Source organism: Vicia villosa, unplaced genomic scaffold (genome assembly GCF_029867415.1).
Source record: "Vicia villosa cultivar HV-30 ecotype Madison, WI unplaced genomic scaffold, Vvil1.0 ctg.000987F_1_1, whole genome shotgun sequence".
Classification (NCBI taxonomy): Eukaryota; Viridiplantae; Streptophyta; class Magnoliopsida; order Fabales; family Fabaceae; genus Vicia; species Vicia villosa.
In genome coordinates this window covers 286,535-301,053 of record NW_026705444.1, presented here as the reverse complement: position 1 = coordinate 301,053, position 14,519 = coordinate 286,535, and the positions used below count along the sequence as shown (strand labels likewise).

Below are 14,519 nucleotides of genomic sequence, written 5' to 3'. Positions count from 1 at the left end.
GCATTGATGGTCTGTATCAGTGAAGTTTAAGCTTAATATCCCTTTCTGAATATAGTCCCTAATGAAATGATGCTTAATTTCTATGTGTTTAGCTTTGGAGTGTAGGATAGGATTTTTAGAAAGATAGATAGCAAAAGTATTATCACAGAAAATAGGAATATTATGCTCATAGATGTGATGATCCTCTAACTGACTTTTCAACCAAAGCATTTGAGTGCTATAGCATGCAGCAATAACATATTCTTCTTCTGTAGTTGATAATACAATTGTGGCTTGCTTTTTGCTGTACCAAGAGATCAGATTATTTCCTAGAAACTGATAACTTCCAGATGTACTTTTATGTTCTACTCTATCTCCAGCAAAATAAGCATCACAATAACCTACTAAATTGAACTCTTTGGATTTTCTGTAACAAAGTCCAACATTAGTAGTACCTTTCAGATACCTCGGAATTCATATTTTCGGACCCTTTTTTGTCTCTTACTTCAAGATCAAACTCTTGAAGCAAGAGAATCCACCTAATTAGCCTTTGTTTCGAGTCCAGCTTTGTGAGCAAGTATTGGATAGCTGCATGGTCAGTATAACACACAATTTTGGAACCAATCAAGTATGAACAAAATTTCTCCAATGCAAACACAATAGCGAGCAATTCTTTTTCGGTAGTTGCGTAATTGATTTGCGCTTTGTTTAAAACTTTGCTCGCATAATGAATAGTATGAAAATTTTTGTTCTTTCTTTGTCCTAACACGGCACCCACCGCATAATCACTCGCATCGCACATGAGTTCAAAATCAAGGGACCAATTAGGAGCGACGATTATGGGCGTAGTGACCAATTTTTCTTTAAGCTCTAGGAATGCTTTTAGACAAGATTCATTGAAAAGAAATTCCGTATCATTGTTGAGTAGATTACTCAAGGACTTTGCAACTTTGGAGAAATCTTTGATAAATCTTCGTTAAAACCCGGCATGTCCTAGAAAGCTTCGGATTCCCTTCACATTCAAGGGAGGAGGCAACTTCTCTATCAATTCAATTTTTGCTTTATCCACCTCAGGGCCTCTTGAAGAAACCTTGTGGCCGAGCACAATTCCTTCGGTAACCATAAAGTTGCACTTCTCCCAATTTAGAACCAAATTTGACTCCACACATCGACTTAGCACGGTAACAAGGTTTTTCAAACATAAATCAAAAGAAGGACCAAAAACCGAGAAGTCATCCATAAACACTTCGATGCACTTCTCAATCAAGTCGGAAAAGATAGCTTGCATACACCGTTGAAATGTTGCAGGTGCATTACACAACCCGAAAGGCATTCGCCGATATGCGAAAATACCGAAAAGGCATGTGAAAGTGGTTTTCTCACGATCCTCGGGATTGACTACAATTTGATTATATCCCGAATACCCGTCTAAGAAACAATAAAATTGTTGACCGGATAATCTCTCAAGCATTTGATCCATAAACGGTAATGGAAAGTGATCTTTTCTCGTAGCTTGATTTAGCCTACGATAATCGATACACATCCTCCATCCCATCACGGTTCGAGTAGGAATTAGCTTATTCTTTTCATTGCGAATCACCGTCATTCCACCCTTTTTGGGCACCACATGGATGGGACTCACCGAAGCACTATCCGAAATTGGATAAATCATCCCGGCTTCTAACATTTTCACTACTTCCTTTCTCACCACCTCTTTCATTACCGGATTCAATCTTCTTTGTGGTTGAGCCACCGGTTTAAAGTCATCCTCCATCAAAATCTTATGCATACAAAGGAGGGACTAATTCCTTTGAGATCGGAAATTGTCCATCCCATTGCTTTTTGATTTCTTTCTAAGACCATAAGTAATTTTTCTTCTTCACCCTTAGAAAGGGCGTTGCCAATGATAACCGGCTTATTTTCATTCTTCTCAAGAAACACATACTTCAAGTGAGACGGTAACACTTTCAGTTCCACCTTTGGTTCTTCAACTTCAGGCTCATCTTTCAATTCTTCAATTTGAGCTTCAAATGGATTTATTTCATCACATGCCTCAAGATTTATCAAGCACTATTCAATTTCTTTCTCTTGATCTTTAGTAAGCACTTCGAGAGCTTCCATCAAAGTTTTCTCAAGAGGATTTGACAAATGCACATGATTCTCCACTTTCATAATAGCTTTTTCTGTAACATCGATTCTAAAACAATCATCGTCATCACTCGGATGCTTGATGGCTTCAAAGAGATCAAGACATAACTCCTCGTCTTGGAATCGCAATTTCATTAAGCCATCATCAATGTCTATCATCATTCGGTCCGTCTTCATGAAAGGCCTTCCTAGGATCAATGGTATATCAGGGTCTTCTTCCATGTCTATAACAACAAAATCAACAGGAAACCAAAATTTGTCTACCTTGACAAGCAAGTCTTCCGCAACTCCATGAGGATGAGCTGTGGATTTATCAGCTAATGATAACGTCATTCGAGTTGGCTTCAAATCATTAATTCCTAACCTTCTCACCATAGACAATGGGATCAAATTTCTACTCAAAACGGTATCCATCAAACCTTTGCCTATATGAACATTGCCAAGAGACACCGGCAACGTCACCTGACCAGGATCATTTGATTTAATCGGTGTAGTGCGTTGAATTAACGCATTACAACAAGAGCTCACCGTCACTACCTTAGGATCCAAGAATCTTCTCTTTTTGGTGATGATGTCTTTGATAAATTTAGCATACATCGACATTTGCTCTAATGCCTCGGAAAAAGGAACATTTATTTGCAATTTACTGAAAATGTCCAAGAACCGAGCATAATGCTTAGCATCATCTTTCTTTGACGGACCGGGAGGGTAAGGCAATTTTTTTACATGAATTGAATCCTCTTTCATCTTCCCTTTTTCACTCACACCAATTTTTTCTTTCCTTTTTCCACTTCTATCTCAAGATTTTCTTTTTCAACTAATTCTTTCTCTTCCTCATTTTCAACTAAATCACCCTCAACACTTTTTTCTACTTCAATCACGCTATCTTTTTCAACTTCAACAATATTTTCCTCAACTACCTCTCCTACCCCCATATCAATAGTTCTACCACTACGAGTTAGAATAGACTTACAATGCTCTCGAGGATTCTCTTGAGTAGTGGCCGGAAAAGGACCTTTGTGTTGGTCGGCAAGTTGCTTTGATAATTGACCAACTTGAGTTTCAAGATTCTTTATGGCCGCATCCGTACTCTTTTGACTTGCAATTTGCAATTGCATGAAATGGCTAAGAGTTTCCTCCACATAAAGCTTTGTTTGTTAAGGTTGCTGAGGTTGTTGATTATAACCACCTAGATAAGGATTTTGGCGATTCGAAGGACCCGCATTCGGCCTCCATCCTTGTTGATAACTTTGATTACCTCTTTGTTGGTAACCTTGGTTATTGTTGTAAGGTTGTTGTTGTCGCCCACCATAGCCTTGATTAGGATTTGAAACATAGTTCACTTCTTCACCGGGTGGAGGACAAAAACCAGTTTGATGGTCACCCCTACACAATTCACAACACATCACTTGTTGATTTTTGGTAGGGATTCCATGTATCTCTTTGAGTTGTTGATGGAGTTTCGTCATTTGTTGAGTAAGCAATTCTACTTGCTGTGTCAATAACTTGTTTTGAGAAAGTATTGCATCACTCGTACTCAACTCAAGAACTCCCGGCTTTCTTTGCGATGTACTACGGTTGTATTTCCCTTGATGATCATTCAAGGCCATTCTATCTATGATAGCAATTGCTTCTTCAACACTTTTTGACATCAAAGACCCAATCGTGGTAGCATCTAAAAGTGTTTTCGGTTGTGGTTGAAGTCCATTTCTAAAGATATGGATTTGAGTCAATTCATCAAATCCATGCCCTTTGCATTTTTGAACCATAGATTTGAACCTCTCCCATGCTTCATTGAGAGCTTCATTATGACCTTGTGAGAACACCGAAATGGAAGTTTTCGCTTCCATGAACCTATTGTGTGGAAAGAGCCTATCAAGAAATTTCTCCTCTAACTCATTCTAATTAGTCATGACATTGTTTGGTTGATCAAGATACTACTCCTTAGCTTTTCCTATCAAGGAATGAGGAAATAGTCTCCTTAACACCTGTTCTTCTTCGGCCGCCGGAGCACTAATGGTTCTGGCTATCTCATAGAACTTCGTGAGATGAGTAAAGGGATCCTCGTGATCTAATCCCGTGAAAGGATTTTGATAAAGCAATTGAAGTAACCCCGTTTTCATCTCAAAATTCCTTCCATTGTTTTTATCACGAGCAAATTGAGCATTCAAACGAGGGCTATTGACACAAGGCCCTCGAGGTGGAACATTAGGCATTGCATCTGCCATCTCTCCCTCAACTAAGTTTTCAACCAGAGTTAAAGAAGAAGAAGCTTCTTGTTGTTGTCTTCTTTCCTTTGCTAGTTGTCTTCGTCTACGAGTTTTGCTATTCAATCTACGAGATGTCCTTTCAATCTCAGGATCAAAAAGGAGTTGATCTGCAGGTACACTTCATCGCATAAACTATAATCTGAAAAACTAACCAAGCAAATTAACAAACACAAGGAATAAAAATTTAGAAACAAGAGATTAATTATAAGACTCAATACAAAACAAACTATTGTAATGAATGCAATATCTAAACAACACTCCCCGACAACGGCGCCATTTTGTTGAAAGTATAATGAAGTACTTTTAGTTTATCATTTCCATAGGGATTAGTGTGATATCACCGCCGTTCTATAGTTTATGTTGTCGTAAGTTAAAGTAAACATAGGGTTTGGTTTCAATTTTGGTAATGTAACTCTTCGATCTCATGCAAAAAGTGTTAAACTTGGTAAGTGGTTTTAAAAGATGGTAAAAGAATGTCAAGATTAGGATTTGATAATTTACTTCTAATGTATTTCCTTGATCAAATATGTGAACTCATGAATGATACATATAATCACATATCCTCTCAATATGTTTCATGTCTAAACCATATTGTGAGATTTGTCATTTTGATCCTTAAATGATCTCTCAACCTAACTATCAAAATGACAACATTCAAAGCTTAATATAGGTGAATATCAACTCACAAAGCTATTTCTAAACTTTACTTGTTGATAGATGAAAAACCTAGGTCAAGACTTGAAAACATTTTCTCAAATAGAATACAAATCACATAAATATATAAACACAAAGTTTTTCACCATATATTGATCATCACTTGTTCACATACAAAAGATCAAAAGATATACATACTAAAGATAAATTATCTACCTCTAATCTTGACACCAAGAAGGTTTAGCCACCCATTTCCATGGTGACTTGAGCAACAAGCAAACAATCAAGCTTTATGAACATCAAACTTGAAGTCTCAAAGATTGATGGATAAAAGCTTGAACTTAGTTAACAATGGAAGATTTAGGGTTTTCTAACACAAAATGGTTGTTTTCTAGGTCAGGAGAGAAGCAAAAGATGGAATGGTTCACAAAATATCTAACTAGCACCTAAATAGCATGGTACATCTGCACAAATTCGTTCGACGAAAGAACAGCTTCGCCGGGCAGAACCCACAAAACAGGCCACGTGACTTTAAAAGTACAAAAGTATACCCAAAATAATATCTTCTTCCACCCGGCGAGCCAGATGCTCCGCCGTGCGCTCCAGAGCAGAAAGATGATCAAGAAATGAGCTGCTTCGCCCCTGGCTCGCCTCCAAGCCATGCGCCGGGCGAACAAAAGCAAACACTGACACCTTTATTGTTGTCAAAATCCTTGATTCTTCGATTTTTTTCCCGACTTTTATGAACTTTTGCTATCACTAATAACTGAAATACTAGAAAATAGATCAAAATACCAAATATTTACATATAGCAAAAATCACTTATTTACATAAGCTATTCTACTAAAAAAACATAGAAAAAGGGGTTAAAAAGTGTCTTAAAAACATATGAATATCAACAACAAAAGACACTTAACAACTGGTCACTAGTAGGGTGGACTTAAATGGTTTGTATTAAAGTCATCGATTCACTCGAATAGCTCGTCTCTTATACATGTTGAGTTTTAATAAAAAATTGAACAACTAATCTTGAATTTATATTTTTTTTAGTTGTGGTTTTCTTTCTTAATTTGAGAGAAGAGAAGGTCAAAGATCAACTCAAAAGAAAAGTTAGTGGTTGTAGTTGTCATTGGGGGTGGCGGCCCTAAAGCGTTAAAAGAGAAAAAATACGTGAAAAAGTGAAAACGCATCGAATAAAAAAATACGTGAAATGTAAAATTTGTGTAAACATATTTTAATTAATAAATAAATTTTAAAATTGTAAAATTTGATCATACCTGCCCCTCCTTGAGAGAAGGATATTTATAGTATGCCTTCAATGTTGGGCCAATCGTCTCCATTATAGACATAAAGTCTAGGCCCATAATGGATGACTACCAGGACTTCCGCGTATATATGGGAAGGAGTAGCACGCTCTCACAATCCTGGGTCAGCTGCCCGAGATCTTCACGATGTGGACAGAGTTGCTTGTTACAAACCGTCTTGCTTATTGAGCAAGATGCGAGAGACAATTGAAGACATGCTCCTTGGGTGAGGAGCACGTGGGAAACATGGTTTCTGCTGACCCTAGTGGATTGGGCTTTGCCCGACGGTTGGTCAGCTCTAGGCCAAGTCCAGAACAGCTACAATCTACTATTATTATTATTTATTATTATTATTAATATCATTATCATTATCATTTAAAAAATAATTTTTAATTATCTTATATCAAGTTTTTTTAATAGTAACTATATATTATTACTAGTGGATTGGGCTCTGCCCGACGGTGGGCCAGCTCTAAGCCCAATCCAGAACAGCTACTATCTACTATTATTATTATTATTATTATTATTATTATTATTAATATTATTATTATTATTATTATAATTATTATTATTATTATTATTATTATTATTATTATTATTATCATTATCATTTAAAAAATAATTTTTAATTAGCTTATATCAAGTTTTTTTTAATAGTAACTATATATTATCTACTATTATTATTATTATTATTATTATTATTATTATTATTATTATTATCATTATCATTTAAAAAATAATTTTAATTAGCTTATATCAAGTTTTTTTAATAGTAACTATATATTACTACTAGTAGAAGACCTGTGCGTTTGCACGCGTAAGTTCATTCATAGTTTAGATCATTCGACAAAGCTTGATTGTTGTAAATATAGTCATTATAAAATCATTAATAACTGCAAAATATTTAAAAATAAATATATAGCAAATCACCATCATGATAAATCCAATATGTTTAATCACCATAAATATTTAATAATATCACTAATAACTATTAATATTTACAAATATTTTGTTGATTAAAACAAAAAATGAAGTTGTAGTGATAGTGACACATAAAATAATATTATCTTGATTATTAAACAATTTTCGTAAAATTATTAATTACGATGATACTGACCTGTAAAAATTAAAGGAAACATTGTTTTATAAATTTTTTTTTTGCAATTTGAGAAACTATTAGATAATTTCCCAACTAACTTATTAATTTATGTCTCATGATTGGAACTTGAATGTGAGATAATCAAATTATTTCCTCTTTTTATTGAAGTCAAAATAATAAACAATTATACAATACTCCATATTTTACAAAATTAAAATGACTTTTTAAAATAAATTATTTCATCTATTTTGTTTAAAAGTAATTTACTCAAAATGAATGTTCTAGATGCACCTAAAATTGTATAAACATTTCTTCAGTGCTATCATAACTTTGTAATTTCCTTTAAATTATTTACAGCAATCTTTCTATTTTGTGAATAATTCAGATGACTCAGACGTTCTCGAAGCTTAACAAATATATCCATATATATAGAATGGTGTTATTTTAACACCCATTTATAGATACTTTACTATTAAGAAAATATTCTCAATTCCCGAAACATAGTACGTACACAAGCCATTTCTTTTTCACTAATTGTTGAACATTAACTGGTCACTAGTTGGGTGGACTTAAATGGTTTGTATTAAAGTCATTCATTCACTAGAATAACTCGTCTCTTATACATGGTCGGTCCTAGTTTTTTTAGAGGATTTGGACAAATAATACATGTTGAGTTTTAATAAAAAATTGAACAACTAATCTTGAATTTATACTTTTTTTAGTTGTGTTTTTCTTTTTTATGTTAGAGAGAAGAGAAGGTCAAGGATCAACTCAAAAGGAAAGTCAATGGTTGTTGTTGTCATTAGGGGTGGCGGCCCTAAAGAGTTAAAAGAGAAAAAATACGTGAAAAAGTGAAAACGCATTGAAGAAAAAAATACGTGAAATGTTAAAATATGTAAACATATATCTTAATTAATAAATAAATTTTAAAGTAGGATATTTATAGTAAGCCTTCAATGCTGGGCTAATCGTCTCCATTATGGACTGAAAGCCTAGGCCCATAATGGATGACTACCAGGGCTTCGGCGTATATATGGGAGTGAGCAACACGTTCTCACAATCCTTGGTTAGATGCCCGAGATCTTCAGAGATGTGGACAGAGTTTCCTGTTACAAACTGTCTTGCTTGTTGAGCAAGATGCGAGAGACAGTTGAAGACGTGCTCCTTGGGTGAGGAGCACGTGGGAAACATGGTTTCTGCTGACCCTAGTGGATTGGGCTCTGCCCGACGGTGGGCCAGCTCTAGGCCTTGTCCAGAACAACTACTATCTACTACTACTACTACTATTATTATTATTATTATTATTATTATTATTATTATTATTATTATTATTATTATCATTATTATTATTATTATCATTTAAAAATAATTTTTAATTAGCTTATATCAATTTTTTTAATAGTAACTATATACTATTACTAGTAGAAGACGCGTGCGTCTGCACGCGCAAATTCATTCATAGTTTAGATCATTTGGCAAAGCTTGATTGTTGTTAATATAGTTATTATAAAATCATTAATAACTGCAAGTATTTAAAAATAAATCTGTAGGAAATCACCAACATGGTAAATCCAATATGTTTAATCACTATAGATATTTAATAATATCACTAATAACTATTTATACTTACAAATATTTTGTTGATGAAAACAAGAAATGAATTTGTAGTGATAGTGACACGTAAAATAATATTATTTTGATTATTAAAAAAATTTCGTAAAATTATTAATTATGATGATAGTTACCGGTAAAAATTAAAGGAAACATTGTTTTATAAAATTATTTTTGCAATTTGAGAAACAATTAGATAATTTGCCAACTAACTTATTAATTTATGTCTCATGGTTGGAACTTGAATTTGAGATAATCAAACTATTTCCTCTTATTATTGAAGACAAAATAATAAACAATTATACAATACTCCATATTTTACAAAATTAAAATGACTTTTTAAAATAAATTATTTCATCTATTTTGTTTAAAAGTAATTTACTCAAAATGAATGTTCTAGATGCACCTAATATTGTATATACATTTCTTTAGTGCTATCATAACTTTGTAATTTCCTTTAAATTATTTACATCAATCTTTCTATTTTGTGAAGAATTCAGATGACTCAGACGTTCTCGAAGCTTAACAAATATATCCATATATATAGAATGGTGTTATTTTAACACCCAGTTAAAGATACTTTACTATTAAGAAAATATTCTCAATTCCGGAAACATAGTACGTGCACAAGACATTTCTTTTTCACTAATTGTTGAACATTAGCTGGTCACTAGTAGGGTGGACTTAAATGGTTTGTATTAAAGTCATCCGTTCACTAGAATAACTCGTCTCATATACATGGTCGGTCCTGGATTTTTAGAGGATTTGGACAAATAATACATGTTAAGTTTTAATAAAAACTTGAACAACTAATCTTGAATTTATATTTTTTTAGTTGTGTTTTTATTTTTTATATTAGAGAGAAGAGAAGGTCACAGATCGACTGAAAAGGAAAGTTAGTAGTTGTAATTGTCATTGGAGGAGGCGGCCCTAAAGAGTTAAAAGAGAAAAAATACGTGAAAAAGTGAAAACGCATTGTAGAAAAAATATGAAATAAATACGTGAAATGTGAAAACATATTTCCATTAATAAATAAATTTTAAAATTGTAAAATTTGATAATACCTGACCCTCCTTTTGAGGAGGATATTTATAGTAAGCCCATATTGCTAGGCCAATCGTATATGTGGGAGTGAGCAACACGTTCTCACAATCCTGGGTCAGCTGCCCGAGATCTTCAGAGATGTGGGCAGAGTTGCCCGTTACAAATCATCTTGCTTGTTGAGCAAAATGCGAAAGATAGTTGAAGACGTGCTCCTTGGGTGAGGAGCACGTGGGAAACATGTTTTCTGCTGACACTAGTGGATTGGGCTCTGTCCAGCGGTGGGCCAGCTCTAGGCCCAGTCAAAAACAGCTACTATCTATTATTATTATCATTATTATTATTATTATTATTATTATTATTATTATTATTATTATTATCATTATTATTATTATTTAAAAAATAATTTTTAATTAGCTTATATCAAGTTTTTTTAATAGTTACTAAATATTATTACTAGTAGAAGACCCGTGCATCTGCACGCGTAAGTTCATTCATAGTGTAGATCATTCAATTAAGCTTGATTGTTGTTAATATAGTTATTATAAAATCATTAATAACTGCAAATATTTAAAAACAAATATGTAGCAAATCACCAACATGTTAAATCAAATATGTTTAATCACTATAAATATTTAATAATATCACTAATATTTAATAATATTTACAAATATTTTGTTGATTAAAATAAAAAATGAATTTGTAGTGATAGTGACACGTAAAATGATGATAGTGACCCGTAAAAATTAAAGGAAACATTGTTTTATAAAATTATTTTGCAATTTGAGAAACTATTAAATAATTTGCCAACTAACTTATTAATTTATGTCTCATGGTTGGAACTTGAATTTGAGATAATCAAACTATTTCCTCTTTTTATTGAAGTCAAAATAATAAACAATTATACAATACTCCATATTTTTCAAAATTAAAATGACTTTTTAAAATAAATTATTTCATCTATTTTATTTAAAAGTAATTTACTCAAAATGATTGTTCTAGATGCAACTAAAATTGTATAAACATTTCTTTTGTGCTAGCATAACTTTGTCATTTCCTTTAAATTATTTAAAACAATCTTTCTATTTTGTGGAGAATTTAGATGACCCAAAAGTTCTCCAATCTTTACAAATATATCTATATATATATATATATATATATATATATATATATATATATATATATATATATATATATATATATATATATATAGATTGGTGTTATTTTAACACCCAATTATAGATACTTTACTTTTAAGAAAATATTCTCAATTCCGAAAACATAGTACGTGCACAAGCCATTTCTTTTTCACTAATTGTTGAATATTATATGGTCACTAGTAGGGTGGCCTTAAATGGTTTGTATTAAATTCATTCATTCACTAGAATAACTCGTCTCTTATATATGGTAGGTTCTGGTTTTTCTAGAGGATTTGGACAAATAGTACATGTTGAGTTTTAATAATAACTTGGAGATGGATGTGTAATAGTGATTCTAATTCTAGATTTATTTTTTATGATTGGTATAAGCTACCTTTGAATTAGTTAACTTTTCTTTTAGTTTTTTCGTTGTAAGGGTTGCACCCCTAATGCGATTTCTTATATCATTGCCTATTAAAAAAATTGAGTTAGAAAATTTGTTTCCATAATAGTACAATCAGAAGGTTGCTTTTTGAAGAATTTTTTTCCATAATAGTATAATTGATCTTACCGAGCAGATTAGATGGCCAGCAACGATGAAGGCTTGAAATCCAGAATGGTTGAAGGGGAAATGGTTGTACCTGCAAGGGACCTGCAAGGCACTCCGATGCCAAAGTAAGTCTTCGGACTACAGGGTATAACAATGTGAGAGATTTCGGGTAAGAAAAAGGTTACCTTGCCCTCTAGGACTAGAGGGCTATTTATAGGATTGTCTCATGCGGAAAAGACTCTTATTTGCAAGGCGCTGGACGTTACCAAGCACGAGGCTATAACGTGCTCGGTTGCGTCTAGTGTTTGTCCGGATGCCTTGGGCCAGGACGCCTTGGATCAAAGAGTGGGTTGGCCCAATTGAGACAATTCGGCCGATCCAGAACAGGAGCCCCCCAAATCGTTGCTTCCGCTCGTGGGAGGGACGATTTCGAGGACGCTGGGCAGAGGAGTTCTCCCGGGGATCTGGATTCGATGCCTCCGAGGGAAGCAGCCCGAAGCTAGGGGAGAAGAAAGGTCAGGCCGGGAGCTTGGAAGTCTGTCGCTTCAGATTTGTCAGTTGGGGGACGTTTCGCATTTAATGCTTGATGATGGCTATTATACCCGTAGGCTACTAGGGTTAATGATGACCATTTCGTTTCAGAGGTCGTGTGCGGCACACGTGACGTCCTTAGGCGCTTATAAATACCAGGGGTTGTCATTTCCCCCAAACTTTTCAAGTTCGTTCTCTTTGCTTTCTCTCCCTCCGTCGTAGATCATGTGCTCCGCCGTAACGCTTCATCACCAATATTCGTTCTCCCTTCCAGAATCTTACTTGTAAGTTTGCTTTTTCCCTTGGTTTCCAGTTTTTTATGTTTTGATTGTTCAGGAATTATATGCATGCGATTATGATAGGGCTTTTAGAACGATTTTGGGAGAGAGTTTGGAGGTTTGTTAGTGGTAGACGATGGAGATGGTTAGCTTCTCCTCCGTTGATGGCTGTGAATGACTAGGCTGTCAGTTTCGACTTTAGTTTCTGATCTGCTGATTGTTATTGGAGGTTTTGGGGGTTTTGATCACCCTTTAGTGTGTTTTTAGGGTTTCTTTTGAAAGTGTACTACCCTGAAGCAGCATGGATGTTCAATCTTCCCTTTGGCGCGAGTCACCTTCTTCCCGGCGACCGTTTCCTCAGGAAGGATATGGTCGGGGATCACTTTGTCTCCGGGTTGTTGGTGCGCCCTTTCACTCTAAACGGTGGTGGAAGGATGGATTTGATTGTACTTTCGAATTCACTATTCTCCCCTGTTTTTGAGGTGAGTATGGCCGATCCAGGACGCCCTTCTACATCAGGCTCATCGTCTGCGACTCCCCCGGCTCAGAGGGGGTGCCTCTAAAGTCTTGGGTGCTGCAAGAGGCGCTCGACATTGAGAGCTTTTTTGTAGAGGATAGTTCGGATATTTTCTTGGAGATTGTGGGTCTTGTGGATCCTGCGGGGGATGCGACCAAGAACGGGTTGTCCGTGCTTATCCCCAGAGAGGAGGACCGTGTTTATGATGTGTATGCCCCTGATTTGATCCCGATCTATGAGGTGGTCTTCAGGGAGATGGGATTTCGTGTGCCTTTTACTGTATTTCAGATGGCCGTTTTTAACCACCTAGAGGTGGCTCCTGGGCAACTCCATCCCAAAGTGACCGCGTTTATCCGGGCGTTTGAGCTGACCTGCTCATACTTGAAGGTAGCGGCCACTATTCCCTTGTTCTTTTATATCTTCTGCGTGCAACGGAAGGTAGCTGATGGTCGTTTCGGGTGGGTGTCCCCGAAACAATCCAAGAAGATTTTCAAGTCTTATTCGGATTCTCTAAAAAATTATAAGTCGCGCTTCTATCTCATTCGTCCCCAGTCTCAGGAGGCCCGTGACAGTGTCTTCGCCTGGGTGCCAACTTTAGATGTGCATGGTCGCCCGGTTCTTAACGACATAGGAGAGCCCGTTACTTCTCGAAGGCAGAAGCTCAGGTTCTTTTGGTCGCGGAACCACTTCGCGTACGAGACCGAACAATACATCACCAGGGTATCGGATCTGGACGAGGATGCTCGGGATGAATATGCCATCCTCCAGAAGTTTGTGCAGGGTCTCCCAACGGCCGCGAAGCTGGATCGATCGGGGAGGCCCGTGGTCGATGAGAGAGGGGGTCCCATTACGGAGCCGGGTGTTATTAGTATAAAGAACTTGTTGGCCAATGGGACTCATGAGGGTGTTATGGCTTATCTAGGTATCTGCCCCTTTTTTTCTTTTTTGTTTTGTGTCTAAATCCCTTTTTATAATAATAGTTTATGACGGGCCGACTCTTGCGTGTTTGTTTCCTTTTTTCATAATCAATGGATCAGGCACGCCACGAAAGGATGCTCAAATAGGCGAGCAAAGCTAAAGCGGTTAATAAGGAGAGTGCTGGCCCTCGGTTAGCTGCTATGCAGAGATCCCCGACGGATGGTTCGGGTACTTCCTCTTCCTCTCCGGTGGTCGTCGGATCTCCGTTGCGGGCTTCTAACCAAGGGGAATCACTGAAGTCTGCTATGGTTCATCCTTCTCCCCTTCGTCAGCAACCGAATCTAGACGCATTGGTCCGTCATAAGAGGCAGAGGGTTGAGCCTGTGGATTTGACCCGGGAGGAGGCTGGTAACGTCTTCACTCTGCCTTCATGTTTTCTTCAGCCCCGATTTTTCGAAGGAGGGCCCTCTCTCCCTATCC

General features: G+C 35.8%; 1 protein-coding gene across 1 annotated transcript; it reads right to left on the bottom strand.

Moving 5' to 3' along the window:
- Nucleotides 1–1,752: 1,752 nt before the first annotated feature.
- Nucleotides 1,753–4,355, bottom strand: LOC131632709 (uncharacterized). The gene is made up of 3 exons (XM_058903439.1): nt 4,116–4,355; nt 3,537–4,028; nt 1,753–2,049 (listed from the first exon to the last, which is right to left on the bottom strand). Exons 1-3 carry the CDS (start codon nt 4,353–4,355, stop codon nt 1,753–1,755), a joined length of 1,029 nt encoding a protein of 342 aa, XP_058759422.1.
- Nucleotides 4,356–14,519: the final 10,164 nt, after the last annotated feature.

What these genes read in the sequence shown, in the direction of transcription:
- LOC131632709 (XM_058903439.1), bottom strand. Translation starts at nt 4,355, where the DNA reads ATGGCAGATGCAATGCCTAATGTTCCACCTCGAGGGCCTTGTGTCAAT. An exon ending in CGGCGGCCGAAGAAGAACAG is followed by an intron (nt 4,029 to 4,115) that starts GTGTTAAGGAGA and finishes ATGACTAATTAG; the next exon opens with AATGAGTTAGAGGAGAAATT. An exon ending in TCCCTACCAAAAATCAACAA is followed by an intron (nt 2,050 to 3,536) that starts GTGATGTGTTGT and finishes GAAATTGAATAG; the next exon opens with TGCTTGATAAATCTTGAGGC.